Source organism: Salmo salar, chromosome ssa05 (assembly GCF_905237065.1).
Source record: "Salmo salar chromosome ssa05, Ssal_v3.1, whole genome shotgun sequence".
NCBI classification, from domain to species: Eukaryota; Metazoa; Chordata; class Actinopteri; order Salmoniformes; family Salmonidae; genus Salmo; species Salmo salar.
Window position 1 is genome coordinate 30,623,024 of NC_059446.1, and position 13,714 is coordinate 30,636,737.

Genomic DNA, 13,714 nt, shown 5'->3' on the forward strand with positions numbered 1-13,714 from the left:
AATGGAGATGAGCATCAGTGTTTCGTGTATATATATATATATATATATATACACTGCTCAAAAAAATAAAGGGAACACTTAAACAACACAATGTAACTCCAAGTCAATCACACTTCTGTGAAATCAAACTGTCCACTTAGGAAGCAACACTGATGGACAATACATTTCACATGCTGTTGTGCAAATGGAATAGACAACAGGTGGAAATTATAGGCAATTAGCAAGACACCCCCAATAAAGGAGTGGTTCTGCAGGTGGGGACCACAGACCACTTCTCAGTTCCTATGCTTCCTGGCTGATGTTTTGGTCACTTTTGAATGCTGGCGGTGCTTTCACTCTAGTGGTAGCATGAGACGGAGTCTACAACCCACACAAGTGGCTCAGGTAGTGCAGCTCATCCAGGATGGCACATCAATGCGAGCTGTGGCAAGAAGGTTTGCTGTGTCTGTCAGCGTAGTGTCCAGAGCATGGAGGCGCTACCAGGAGACAGGCCAGTACATCAGGAGATGTGGAGGAGGCCGTAGGAGGGCAACAACCCAGCAGCAGGACCGCTACCTCCACCTTTGTGCAAGGAGGAGCAGGAGGAGCACTGCCAGAGCCCTGCAAAATGACCTCCAGCAGGCCTCAAACGGTCAGAAACAGACTCCATGAGGGTGGTATGAGGGCCCGACGTCCACAGGTGGGGGTTGTGCTTACAGCCCAACACCGTGCAGGACGTTTGGCATTTGCCAGAGAACACCAAGATTGGCAAATTCGCCACTGGCACCCTGTGCTCTTCACAGATGAAAGCAGGTTCACACTGAGCACGTGACAGACGTGACAGAGTCTGGAGACGCCGTGGAAAACGTTCTGCTGCCTGCAACATCCTCCAGCATGACCGGTTTGGCGGTGGGTCAGTCATGGTGTGGGGTGGCATTTCTTTGGGGGGCCGCACAGCCCTCCATGTGCTCGCCAGAGGTAGCCTGACTGCCATTAGGTACCGAGATGAGATCCCCAGACCCCTTGTGAGACCATATGCTGGTGCGGTTGGCCCTGGGTTCCTCCTAATGCAAGACAATGCTAGACCTCATGTGGCTGGAGTGTGTCAGCAGTTCCTGCAAGAGGAAGGCATTGATGCTATGGACTGGCCCGCCCATTCCCCAGACCTGAATCCAATTGAGCACATCTGGGACATCATGTCTCGCTCCATCCACCAATGCCACGTTGCACCACAGACTGTCCAGGAGTTGGCGGATGCTTTAGTCCAGGTCTGGGAGAAGATCCCCCAGGAGACCATCCACCACCTCATCAGGAGCATGCCCAGGCGTTGTAGGGAGGTCATACAGGCACGTGGAGACCACACACACTACTGAGACTCATTTTGACTTGTTTTAAGGACATCACATCAAAGTTGGATCAGCCTGTAGTGTGGTTTTCCACTTTAATTTTGAGTGTGACTCCAAATCCAGACCTCCATGGGTTGATAAATTGGATTTCCATTGAATATTTTTGTGTGATTTTGTTGTCAGCACATTCAACTATGTAAAGAAAAAAGTATTTAATAAGATTATTTCTTTCATTCAGATCTAGGATGTGTTGTTTAAGTGTTCCCTTTATTTTTTTGAGCAGTATATATATATATATATATATATATTTATATATATATATATATATATATATTATTTTTTTCCTCATGCTGATACTACTTAAATTCTAACGCAAATCCCAAGTAAAATATTTGAGAATATGGCCCAAAAATATGTAACGCCTGGCAAATACGTTTAGTGCCCTAATTTGCATTCACCTTGGTTTCGGAATGTTTTGAAACGACACTCAAGAAATAACCTATCAGTGGCCTGCATCCTTTTACATTTGAACTGCATTCATGCAGAATCTGCTGAGTGACTGACCCGCTAGCCGCACTTGACATTCAAGACAGCAGGTAACGTTAGGTGCTGTTTTTTAATTAGCTAGCTGGTTATCAGCTAGTATAAAATGACTATTTTGGAAATGTTTGTCAATAGGTACCTAGGTAAGTAACTATTTAGCTACAGTAGCTATATCCCCACGTGCAATAACTAGCTTCAGACAGTTCTACAAGATGTTAGCTAACTCGCTACATAGTTAACACACACGTTTTAGCTATCAGCAAATTGCATTTTATTTTGACGACGTGCTAGCTAGGTAGATACCGTTTGTAAACGCAGAGACGCAATAATATAACTAACGTTAACTACATGACTAGCTACTTCATACGCCGCGTTTACTTAATGACGGCTGAGATCCGTCACGCGTAAATTCTAGTGATGTGCAGTTCGCGACTATTTTTACTTAGTCGTACAGAGGAAGGTCTAGCCATTATACGAGAGACCCTACTGCAGCCTATAGTCATCATGATTCGTTTTTCTGAGTAACTCGTTCATTTTGTCCATCGTTTGACCTGCTGGCCGCAATGACTGTTATGGAGCGAGATGCCTGCCAAAAGGTTGAACGTACATATCGTTAGGATCATAAGAAATCCATACATAACATTTACATAAATTGTTAGGGTCGAAAGAAAAGCCATGTGTGAAATGTCATTGTTATTTTAGACATACTATTGTTTATGTACTATTGTTTATGTCTATTAATGAATATTTACACGTTCAATTCTTACTTTATGTCTCCCTTAATTTGGTTACAGATGTTTTTTTTAAATTTTAAATACAAACTTTTGTCAGTATTGTGGCATCTGCAAAGGACATGAACGAATGTAGCTATTCGAAGTTAGCTAGTCAATCAACTCTAGTCCAGATGTTAGTTGCTTTGCAGCTTCTGGCTTTTCATTTCCAAAATAGCTTGTTTTAGAACTGCATTCAATAACGATGTTACACCGGTAGATGGCTTAGTATAGGCTTGGGCCATCAGTAAATTACTTATGTGAGAGTGATAAAGAAAGTAAATATGATTTAAGCAAGGCCAATTCTGCTCTTTAAATATGTCATGCTGTTGTGTTTAATGGCCATATAATTGCATAATTTATTTTTTATAGCTGCCGGGGCTACTGTGGTGATCATGTAACCTAATAAATCATACTTTTTCCAGTATTTGGGAGTATAGATGGTAGGCCTTATATTAGGCATTTTGACTGTTGTATTAGTGTATTCCACTCTGTATGTCAGCTTGTTATAGCCATTTGCGTTGCACAACCGCATCACGCAAAGGCTAAATCCATATAAATAAATTAGACAAAACAAAGTTATTGATTAAGTCTTGGCTATAACCTGTCCTGAGCAAAATAGCCAAGGGGTCAGAAATGGACAAGGCTATCTATAGCCTATTCTTATTTCTAGATCTGTTTTCCGTCTCAACCACTGTACGTGCTTCAACTATTTTTGTTTAACATTTATTTAGAGGCTATATTTAGAGGCCTGTGAGCTAGGGTCTCATTTTAAAGGGAGCCCTATAATGAAAACAGTTATACAACACAAATAGAGTTGTAAAATTATTCAGTGAGTTACCAGTACCCTAAATTACAATGCCTACAAGTTGAAGGCCTATTTTTTATTTATTTGGATAGGCCTAATTAAACATTTAATTATTAAAGTGATAGGCTAAAGAACTTTGTAGAATTGAGATAATTTTGAATACACACATGGATAAGACTGTTCTATTCTCTTTGATTTACTTTATTTTGCAACTCAGACAACTGACAGACTAGATGACATACTGACTGAATAGATGACATACTGACTGAACTGAATGAAGGATGAATGAAATGTTCAAATATGTTGGAATGATGAGTTGCACGTATCATGCATGCTCTGCACTTTATTTGGCTAGTAAGCAAATAGGCCTACATTAGGGTATAATGACTGACTGCATGCCTCCAGAAGGGCATCTTCTGAGGCTGAGGGGTGCTTTTCCGAAGGCGCGTGGTGCTGCATGGAGATCACAAGCTCTTCAGCTGGGCAGCGGTGTCGCGATGGAGGGAATAACCTATATGGAGACTACCTAAGACCACTGCAACAGTTATTGTAAAGTGTGGGAATAAGCTTATGCCAGACTTAGCCTACGTTTAACCTCTCCCTTGTTCCTTTCAATGTCCATATGTTCATGATGTTCATGTTCATGTCACCCAGAGATACAGTGGGGGGAAAAAGTATTTGATCCCCTGCTGATTTTGTACGTTTGCCCACTGACAAAGAAAGGATCAGTCTATAATTTTAATGGTAGGTTTATTTGAACAGTGAGAGACAGAATAACAACACAAATATCCAGAAAAACGCATGTCAAAAATGTTATAAATTGATTTGCATTTTAATGAGAGAAATAAGTATTTCACCCCCTCTCAATCAGAAAGATTTCTGGCTCCCAGGTCTCTTTTATACAGGTAACGAGCTGAGATTAGGAGCACACTCTTAAAGGGAGTGCTGCTAACCGCAGCTTGTTACCTGTATAAAAGACACCTGTCCACAGAAGCAATCAATCAATCAGATTCCAAACTCTCCACCATGGCCAAGACCAAAGAGCTCTCCAAGGATGTCAGGGACAAGATTGTAGACCTACACAAGGCTGGAATGGGCTACAAGACCATCGCCAAGCAGCTTGGTGAGAAGGTGACAACATTTGGTGCGATTATTCGCAAATGGAAGAAACACAAAAGAACTGTCAATCTCCCTCGGCTTGGGGCTCCATGCAAGATCTCACCTCGTGGAGTTGCAATGATCATGAGAACGGTGAGGAATCAGCCCAGAACTACACGGGAGGATCTTGTCAATGATCTCAAGGCAGCTGGGACCATAGTCACCAAGAAAACAATTGGTAACACACTACGCCGTGAAGGACTGAAATCCTGCAGCGCCCACAAGGTCCCCCTGCTCAATAATACATATACAGGCCCGTCTGAAGTCTGCCAATGAACATCTGAATGACTCAGAGAACAACTGGTGAAAGTGTTGTGGTCAGATGAGACCAGAATGAAGCTCTTTGACATCAACTCAACTCACCGTGTTTGGAGGAGGAGGAATGCTGCCTATGACCCCAAGAACACCATCTCCACCGTCAAACATGGAGGTGGAAACATTATGCTTTGGGGGTATTTTTCTGCTAAGGGGACAGGACAACTTCACCGCATCAAAGGGACGATGGACGGGGCCATGTACCGTCAAGTCTTGGGTGAGAACCTCCTTCCCTCAACCAGGGCATTGAAAATGGGTCGTGGATGGGTATTCCAGCATGACAATGACCCAAAACACACGGCCAAGGCAACAAAGGAGTGGCTCAAGAAGAAGCACATTAAGGTCCTGGAGTGGCCTAGCCAGTCTCCAGACCTTAATCCCATAGAAAATCTGTGGAGGGAGCTGAAGGTTCGAGTTGCCAAACTTCAGCCTCGAAACCTTAATGACTTGGAGAAGATCTGCAAAGAGGAGTGGGACAAAATCCCTCCTGAGATGTGTGCAAACCTGGTGGCCAACTACAAGAAACGTCTGACCTCTGTGATTGCCAACAACGGTCTTGCCACCAAGTACTAAGTCATGTTTTGCAGAGGGGTCAAATACTTATTTCCCTCATTAAAATGCAAATCATTTTATAACATTTTTGACATGCGTTTTTCTGGATTTTTTTGTTGTTATTCTGTCTCTCACTGTTCAAATAAACCTACTATTAAAATTATAGACTGATCATTTCTTTGTAAGTGGGCAAACGTACAAAATCAGCAGGGGATCAAATACTTTTTCCCCCCACGGTATGCCTATGCTGTAGAGATACACCTAGCGGACTGAAACTTCACTGTTGTAGGCATAATACAGCTAGTGCTGTCTAGACTTGCGCTGGGAAACAAATCCATGACATTAGCTACCTAAATGTGTAGTAAACTCAACTGAGGAGTAATGGAGGCTTTTAACTTGAAAACGTGCAGGATACCTCTTTCCGGTTTCCCTGACTTCAGTTTTTTTTATACTGTGTTATGCTTTAGTGATGGGCATTCCATCTCTTTTCAGTGAGCCGGCTCGTTCGGCTCAGCTCACCAAAAAGAGCCGGCTCCTTTGGCTCCCAAACGGCTCTTTAAAAAAAAATATATGTTTTGTATTTTTTCAAGTCAAACAGTTTGCTATAGTTTGACTATGATTGGTGTTAAAACAATTCTAATTAAATGAAATCATACTCTACCTTAACCACAATGTATTTAAAAATGCATTGGTTTGTTATGAAAAAGAATGCTATTAAACATTTGCATTTAAAGTATAACTTTTTTAATGTATATCAACAAAGTGCATATAAATGTAACAATTCAAAACGAATAGAATCTGAACAGCATAATAGAATATTGCACCATATCAAAGAAAAATAAATAACAATTTGCAAAACTGCAGCATCCCACTTAAAACATTAAACTGGTCCCTCTTTTCTCTCTCTTCTTTATTGTCATGTTATAACCAGCAGCACACAGTAATACTGACCATGTTTTGCTGACCACAGAAATGCAAGCTGCCTCACTTTAGAGGGGCTGATGCGGTTTCTTCTCTCAGTAATTATTTGTCCCGTTTTCGAGAAGACCCTCTGAGGGAATGGATTTGGCAACTATACAGAGTCTCCCTGTCGTGACATTAGTAAGCCGTGGGTAGACAGAGGCCTTGTTCTACCACCAGCTCAGAGGATCTGCAGATCTTTGGAGGAGGGGCTCCTCCTATTCGGATCGGACCTCCATTATGGCTGCTGAGGGATTCCTTCGTGCTGCATCCCCGGTTGCTCTCTCGTCAAACAGCAGACGTTTGTGGCACTACTGCTGGTGCTTCTGCTCCATCTGATCCCTCTTCTTCCTGTTGCCCTGGTGCCTGAGCCAGCTGACTGCTGGGGCTGTCCCTCCCTGCTGCAGAGGTTATTCTTTGAAGAGCCTCATCAATCCCTCTGGCATCACTGAAGGCTAAATTCTTAAACCTGGGGTCAAGTGCAGCGATTTCTGATAGCACGTGATTGATTATATTCCATTCTGTGGAACTTTCTGTACATTGATGAACATAGGGCGTTCCATCAACTCTGTCACATGTCCTGTGGTTACTTTGCTTCCCTCTGGCGGTTGGCTGTGATTCGCTGCAGACCCTTACACAGGAGTATCATTTTTGAGGCTGTCACATAGCTGAAAAAAGTGAACAGTAACTTATTAGTTCATGTTTTGTCTACTGATACTACTGCTCATTTACATATATAATACAGGATTAAATAATGATGTAGTAATAACTGCTTACCGTACCTCTCTCCACTGATCACCACAGTGACCTGCTCAAAGGGTTCCAGGACTCTGCACACCTCCACCACCACCTCCCATTCCTCTTGGCTCAGAGCATCAACAGGTGCATTGACAAGGGTAAAGATGATGGCATCCTTTGACTCAAGAAACCGCTTCAACATAAAAAATGTTGAATTCCACCTTGTATTGCAGTCTTGTTTAGGCCCATCTGGCATTGTGTAGACTTTAGTTTTTCAGCACCAACTGTGCTCCTGTGGAAGTATTCCACAGCTGCTTTCACAGCTGCTTTCACTTTGTCCAGCTAGACTTTGAAAAATCTTCAATGAAGTGACATGTAACCAACATGTGGTTACCCTTGATGTCCAGCAGTCTGTGGTAAGGCAAACTGCAGTAGCTTTCTGGACTCTTTCCCGCACTGAAGCCTGTGTGCTCTCGTACAGTTGTGGAATAAGTGATTTTGAAAGGGTTTTCCTGCTTGGAATTGTGTACATGGGATTTAGACTATTGCTATAATTTCTAAAACTTTTGTCCTTCACGATTGAAAATGGCTGGAAATTGGTGGCAATCATTTTAGCCAATTCAATATCAATTTGGCCTTGTTTTGCTACAGACATAGACTTTGGCATAAACTGGTCCATAGAAGACTGCGTTGCTGTGGGTCGCGGAGTAGGCCTACTTGACTGAGTGGATACATCTCCACATGTGGAGGTACAGGCTCCACCGCTATCACTAGCAGGCCGCTAGTTTCTCGAAGCTCCGCTACAGCTAGCTTCACAGTTGGGTGCACAGTTCGCATATGCCGTTGTAGGTTGTACGTAGAACCGGCTTTATATGAGATTTTGTTTTGGCAAATTCAACACTGTGCTCTAGCATTGTCTACATTATTAAAATGCATCCAAATGCTACTGTGCTTCCAACTCATTTTCCAGCTGTTGTTTTCACAGCTGTCCTTCCTCGCTCTCCTCGGCTGCTAAGTGTGTGACTGAGTGAGTTGGCTCGGCCCTCCCTCACGCATCTTTGGTTCATTAGTTGACACTGCGTGTCTGATTGACAGGAACAACAGGTGAGGCTGTTAGTCTGAGCAGACAGTCAGAATGAATGTGTGCGCTTGAGCATGTAGGCCTATATTTTATTTATTTTTTCGTTCTTTGAATTAGTTAATTCTATTAATTTAAATCTTAATTTTTTAAGAAATAGATTTGTCTCTTCTGATATGCGTGCCGGCTCCCAACGTTCACCTACAAGAGCCAGCTCTTAGAGCGGACTCGTTCGCGAACGACCCATCACTCCTCACTTGCTGTATGGTGTACTTTTTTGTTGTTGTTTTGTTGGTGAGATGAAACTGCCAAAACTCTGAAAGGTATTATTGTGCGTCATTGGTTCCTTCATGAACACCCCCCACTCAAACATCCCATTGGCCCTTTGAGTCAAAAGGGAAATAAAAGTATTTTGAGTTGTTTCACTCCCGACTGCGGAACAGAACACCTGCGCTCACCATCATTAACCTGTTGGGGCTAGGGGGCAGTATTTTCACGGCTGGATAAAAAAACGTACCCGATTTAATCTGGTTACTAATCCTACCCAGTAACTAGAATATGCATATACTTATTATATATGGATAGAAAACACCCTAAAGTTTCTAAAACTGTTTGAATGGTGTCTGTGAGTATAACAGAACTCATTTGGCAGGCAAAACCCTGAGACATTTTCTGACAGGAAGTGGATACCTGATGTGTTGAATTACCTTTAAGCCTATGCCATTGAAACACACAGGGGCTGATTAATGTTTTGGCACTTCCTATTGCTTCCACTAGATGTCACCAGCCTTTACAAAGTGTTTTGAGTCTTATACTATGAGATCTGACCGAACAAGAGCCTTGGAACGGTGATGGCCGATTAGACTCTGGCGCGCGAGGTCATGTTGGGTACCCTCGTTCCAATACGTTTTAAAAGAGAATGCATTCGTCCACCTTGAATATTATTCATGTTCTGGTTAAAAAAGGCACTAATGATTTATGCTATACAACGTTTGACATGTTTGAACGAACGTAAATATATTTTTTCCCCTCGTTCATGAAGTGAAGTCCGGCGGGCTTAGATCATGTGCTAACAACACGGAGCTTTTTGGACATAAATGATGAGCTTTTTTGAACAAAACTACATTCGTTATGGACCTGGGATTCCTGGAAGTGACATCTGATGAAGAGAATCAAAGGTAATGGATTATTTACATAGTATTTTCGATTTTAGATCTCTCCAACATGGCCGTTTGTCTGTATTGCAAAGCGTATTTTTCTGGGCGCAGTGCTCAGATTATTGCAAAGTGTGATTTCCCAGTAAGGTTATTTTTAAATCTGGCAAGTCGATTGCGTTCAAGAGATGTAAATCTATAATTCTTTAAATGACAATATAATATTTTACCAATGTTTTCTAATTTTAATTATTTAATTTGTGGTGCTGACTTGACTGCCGGTTATTGAAGGGAAACGATTTCCTGAACATCAACGCCATAGTAAAACGCTGTTGTTGGATATAAATATGAACTTGATAGAACTAAAAATGCATGCATTGTCTAACATAATGTCCTAGGAGTGTCATCTGATGGAGATTGTCAAAGGTTAGTGCATCATTTTAGCTGGTTTTATGGTTTTGGTGACGCCTGTCTTTGAATTGACAAAACATTACACACAGCTATTGTCAATGTACTCTCCTATCATAATCTAACTTTATGCTTTCGCCGTAAAACCTTTTTGAAATCGGACAACGTGGTTAGATTAAGGAGATGTTTATCTTTCAAAGGGTGTAAGATAGTTGTATGTTTGAAAAATTTGAATTTTGACATTTATTTGGTTTCAAATTTGCCGCTCTTGAAATGCACCTGCTGTTGATAGGGTGCACCACGGGTGGCACGCTAGCGTCCCACATAGCCCCAAGAGGTTTAACAGAACTGCGGAAAACGGTCCCCAAAGAACACTGTCTACCGGTCGCCTCCCACTAGTACAGCAGGCGGGAGGCTGCAACGACACCGTGTGCTAACTAGCTAGCTAGCTACACTGTGTGATAGCTTGCTAGTTAGCTAGCTAGCACACCGTGTCGCCCCCGCCTGCTGTGTACCGGAAAAAACCATGCCCGACAGGCAGGGGCAAAGGACACTGTCTACTGGTGTTGCCACCGCCTACCGCTAACTACTCAGGCGCACAGGAGGCGGGGGGGGCCAACGCTGTGTGCTAGTTAGATAGCTAGCACACGGTGTGGCTCCCGCCTGCTGTGTACCGGAGGCCTCCTTAGGACTAGGTGGCACACACTGTCTTTCGCTCGCACCTGCTGAACATCTGCCCTCACCGTTATTAACAGAACTGGAGGGAAACCGTGCCAGACAGGCGGGGGCGATGGACACTACCGGTGTGTAATAGATCATGCTGCAGGCAGCAATAACAGCATGGAGAAGGAAAAAGACATGTTTGCACGATGAAATGTAATGAATTTATTATTGAATGGTGTGATGGAGACTAGAGGTCGACCGATTAATTAGGGCCGATTCCTGTTTTCATAACAATAGGTAATCGGCATTGTTGGACACTGATCATGGCCGTTTTCATTGCACTCCACGAGGAGACTGCGTGGCAGGCTGACTACCTGTTATGCGAGTGCAGCAAGGAGCCAAAGTAAGGTGCTAGCTAGCATTAAACGTATCTTAGAAAAAACAATCAGTCTGAACATAATCACTAGTTAATTACACATGGTTGATGATATTACTAGTTTATCTAGTGTCGTGACGTTGTATTAGTTCATGTGACGACTGTTGCTCATCGAATGATTAACGGTTTATAATTGCGTGATTAAATGAATCAAGCAATTGAATCCTACAGACGAAGAACCATATATGTGACAATTTTTCCATTTTAAGATAATCAGTTATTTTTATATTATTCATTGTGTGTACCACATTGGGTGTTTTATGGTTGACAAATAATTCACCATACTCATATCTTCCAACAACAATTGATATTTTTTTGTTATTTCAAAAAATACTTTTTTTATTGCCGTTTTAATTTTTAGAATGTGGAAGAACAGTATATCTCCAGTGATGATTTCAGTTTGTGGAAGAACAGTATATGTGACATTTTGCATGACACTTGTAAGATGTCCTTTTTTAATACCTGATATGATGTTTTAAGTACTTTCAAGTACAGATGCCCTTCATGTAAATAACTTAAATGCAATATGTAGTTAATTCATTTAATGGAGGTTCATTTAAAGGTGGTCTATCAACTTTAGCACCGATGACTTTTCTTAAAAGTTGAGTCATGAAATCTTAGTCTCATTTAAAATGAAGCCCTCGATGTGAACATACCATAGAATAACTACAAAAATAGAATACAATTAAATTAATTCAATCAAAAGAATTACAACTTGTACATATCAAATATGGATCAATGTGATGTGCCAATATGCATGTCCATTATGCAGGTCCCTAAGGTCAATATTACAAAACGTTCAGAAAACCATTCTCTTTGCGTTTAACACTATGATCTGCAATTAAGTTTTGAATTGCGTTAAACCCATGCTAAAGGCAAGAAACGTCCTTCTGTACTGAGGTGACAGCAGTAAATAAGTATTAACTGCTTAGAGTTGATGCTAAATGTGGTGACAGAGATGTATATTGTAATGAATAAAAAAAGGGAATCATTAGGATATTTTATTGTTAGAACAACATGTTGCATGTTGATGGGATGTTAGTAAACTATTCTCTGTGCAATACATGTGACTTTTAACCACCTCACTGAAGTGATCTGTAGTCCAGCTGGTCGCTTGAGAACAGAATCTGGGAGGTGACTGAAGTCTTCACATTGCATCCTCATCACCTTGAATGGTTTTGCTGGTTGTGCTTGTTGTTTCTCGTATGGGACAGTGTAGAAACTGTTGAACAGATGCAGCTTGCGCTCATCAATCAACTTTCCACAATCCTTTCTGCACGTCGTGGAACACGCTCTTCCCTGCAGGATACAGTGTAACGTTACATATAACTAGCTAGCTACTGTAGCCATGTCGAATCAGCCGGTGGATGGACAAAAAGTAGCTAGCTATGTTTCTTCTATAATCTAGCAATAACATTTGTAACGATAATGTATAAGTTAGTAGCCAACGAACTTTAGCTAATATGTTTTCTCTATAGTTACAAATTAGACAACCCAGAACATACATGTTAGTTACTGTACTCTATAGCTAGCTAGCTTGATTGTTTGATATACGGTTCTTCCACATACCTCTTTTGGACAGCTTTTCCCAGTTTTTTCTTGACCCTTACGATTTGTATAGGGTTTTCCCGCATCCCGTAAGGTCTTCCTTTGCCTGTCTTTCCATTCTTTTAGTTTTGTTTTACGTTTCTTTCCCACATTTCGGTGATTTTCATCAGCAACAGAAAAGTTGTGCGCTTGTCCGTCCATTCTGAGTGGTGCACATAAACGGTTATTCCACGAGAGCCTATCTTTAAATTTAAACATATTGTTAATTAGCGCGTGGAAAGCTTGTGAAACCGGTTCACTATAGAAAAAGGGTGTCCAATAATGATTTTTCATGTATATCTCGTTTTTTTGAAAAATGTCACATATACGGTTCTTCGTCTGTAGGATTCAATTATTAACTCATTAACCTGGGGCACCATGGGAAAATTCATTTTATTGAGTTTCTATTTCCCAAATTAATTCAAAGAATATCAGAATATCGATTTTACAACAGTCGCTAATTAATCAATTTCGTCTACAGTCTCATTCTGAATGTCGCATAATCCGGGAATCTGCACGGACCCGGGTCCCACCAATGAGTTCGTACCACACCAATCTTAGTTGATTATTCATTTACTAGAAAGCTAAAATGATGATAAAAGATACACATACACAAAACGCAGTCTAGGCTATTGATTAGGACTTAGTATAACGGGCCAAGACACTATGGCCCGTGATACCCAAAATGGGGATTTAAAAGAGAGAGAAAAAGAAAGTACACGAGAGAAATATATATTTGGGTGCATTCGTCAACTATGCTTATTTTAACCCTAGCCTTGCCCCGAACAGCCGCTCTTATGGGTCAGAATATAATGATGTAATTACGTGTTGGAGGTCTCAGATGGGAAGCTCCGCGTGGGTCGTTGAGGCTTCTCAATGACGCACTTCTCCGGCGCAACTCTCTGGTTGTCCTCACGATGTCAGTGTTCTTTTGGCTTAGTGGTCTAATTCCTTGCTCTGATAGGGGTCGTCTGAGGACAGACAGCTCTGTAGCTCAGAGCTCACAGCGTAGGAATGAAACAGCGTAGATACCACGATTCGATTGGGAGTGTAGGCCAGGTGTTCCGGCTTGAGTTCACCTGCTTAGACACGGCTCCTCATCCATAGCATGGGTAGAAATATATTTCTTTGTCTTTTTGGGGTTCGTTGACTTTTTAGACCTCTGTTGCAGCTTGGGTCACTTGGTCTCCTCTGTTCATTCTTAACCCCCATGTCTTAT

The 13,714-nt window shown here is 41.7% G+C and overlaps 1 protein-coding gene and 1 long non-coding RNA gene across 4 annotated transcripts in view; one reads left to right on the top strand and one right to left on the bottom strand.

The window, feature by feature from the left end:
• Window positions 1-1,779: 1,779 nt before the first annotated feature.
• adad1 (adenosine deaminase domain containing 1 (testis-specific)) overlaps window positions 1,780-13,714 on the top strand; it is a 35,692-nt gene continuing 23,757 nt past the window's right edge. Inside the window, exon 1 of one of the 3 annotated variants that reach the window (XM_014199381.2) lies at window positions 1,780-1,921. Coding sequence is in view for 2 of the 3 variants with exons in the window: in XM_014199380.2 (XP_014054855.2) it covers window positions 1,975-2,011 (37 nt within the window). In the remaining variant the exon portion in view is untranslated. The other 2 variants (XM_014199380.2, XM_014199379.2) reach the window with 2 other exon arrangements.
• LOC106604593 (uncharacterized) lies at window positions 11,895-12,536 on the bottom strand. The gene is made up of 2 exons (XR_001328703.2): window positions 12,478-12,536; window positions 11,895-12,207 (listed from the first exon to the last, which is right to left on the bottom strand). It is a non-coding gene; the product is annotated as an uncharacterized lncRNA (long non-coding RNA).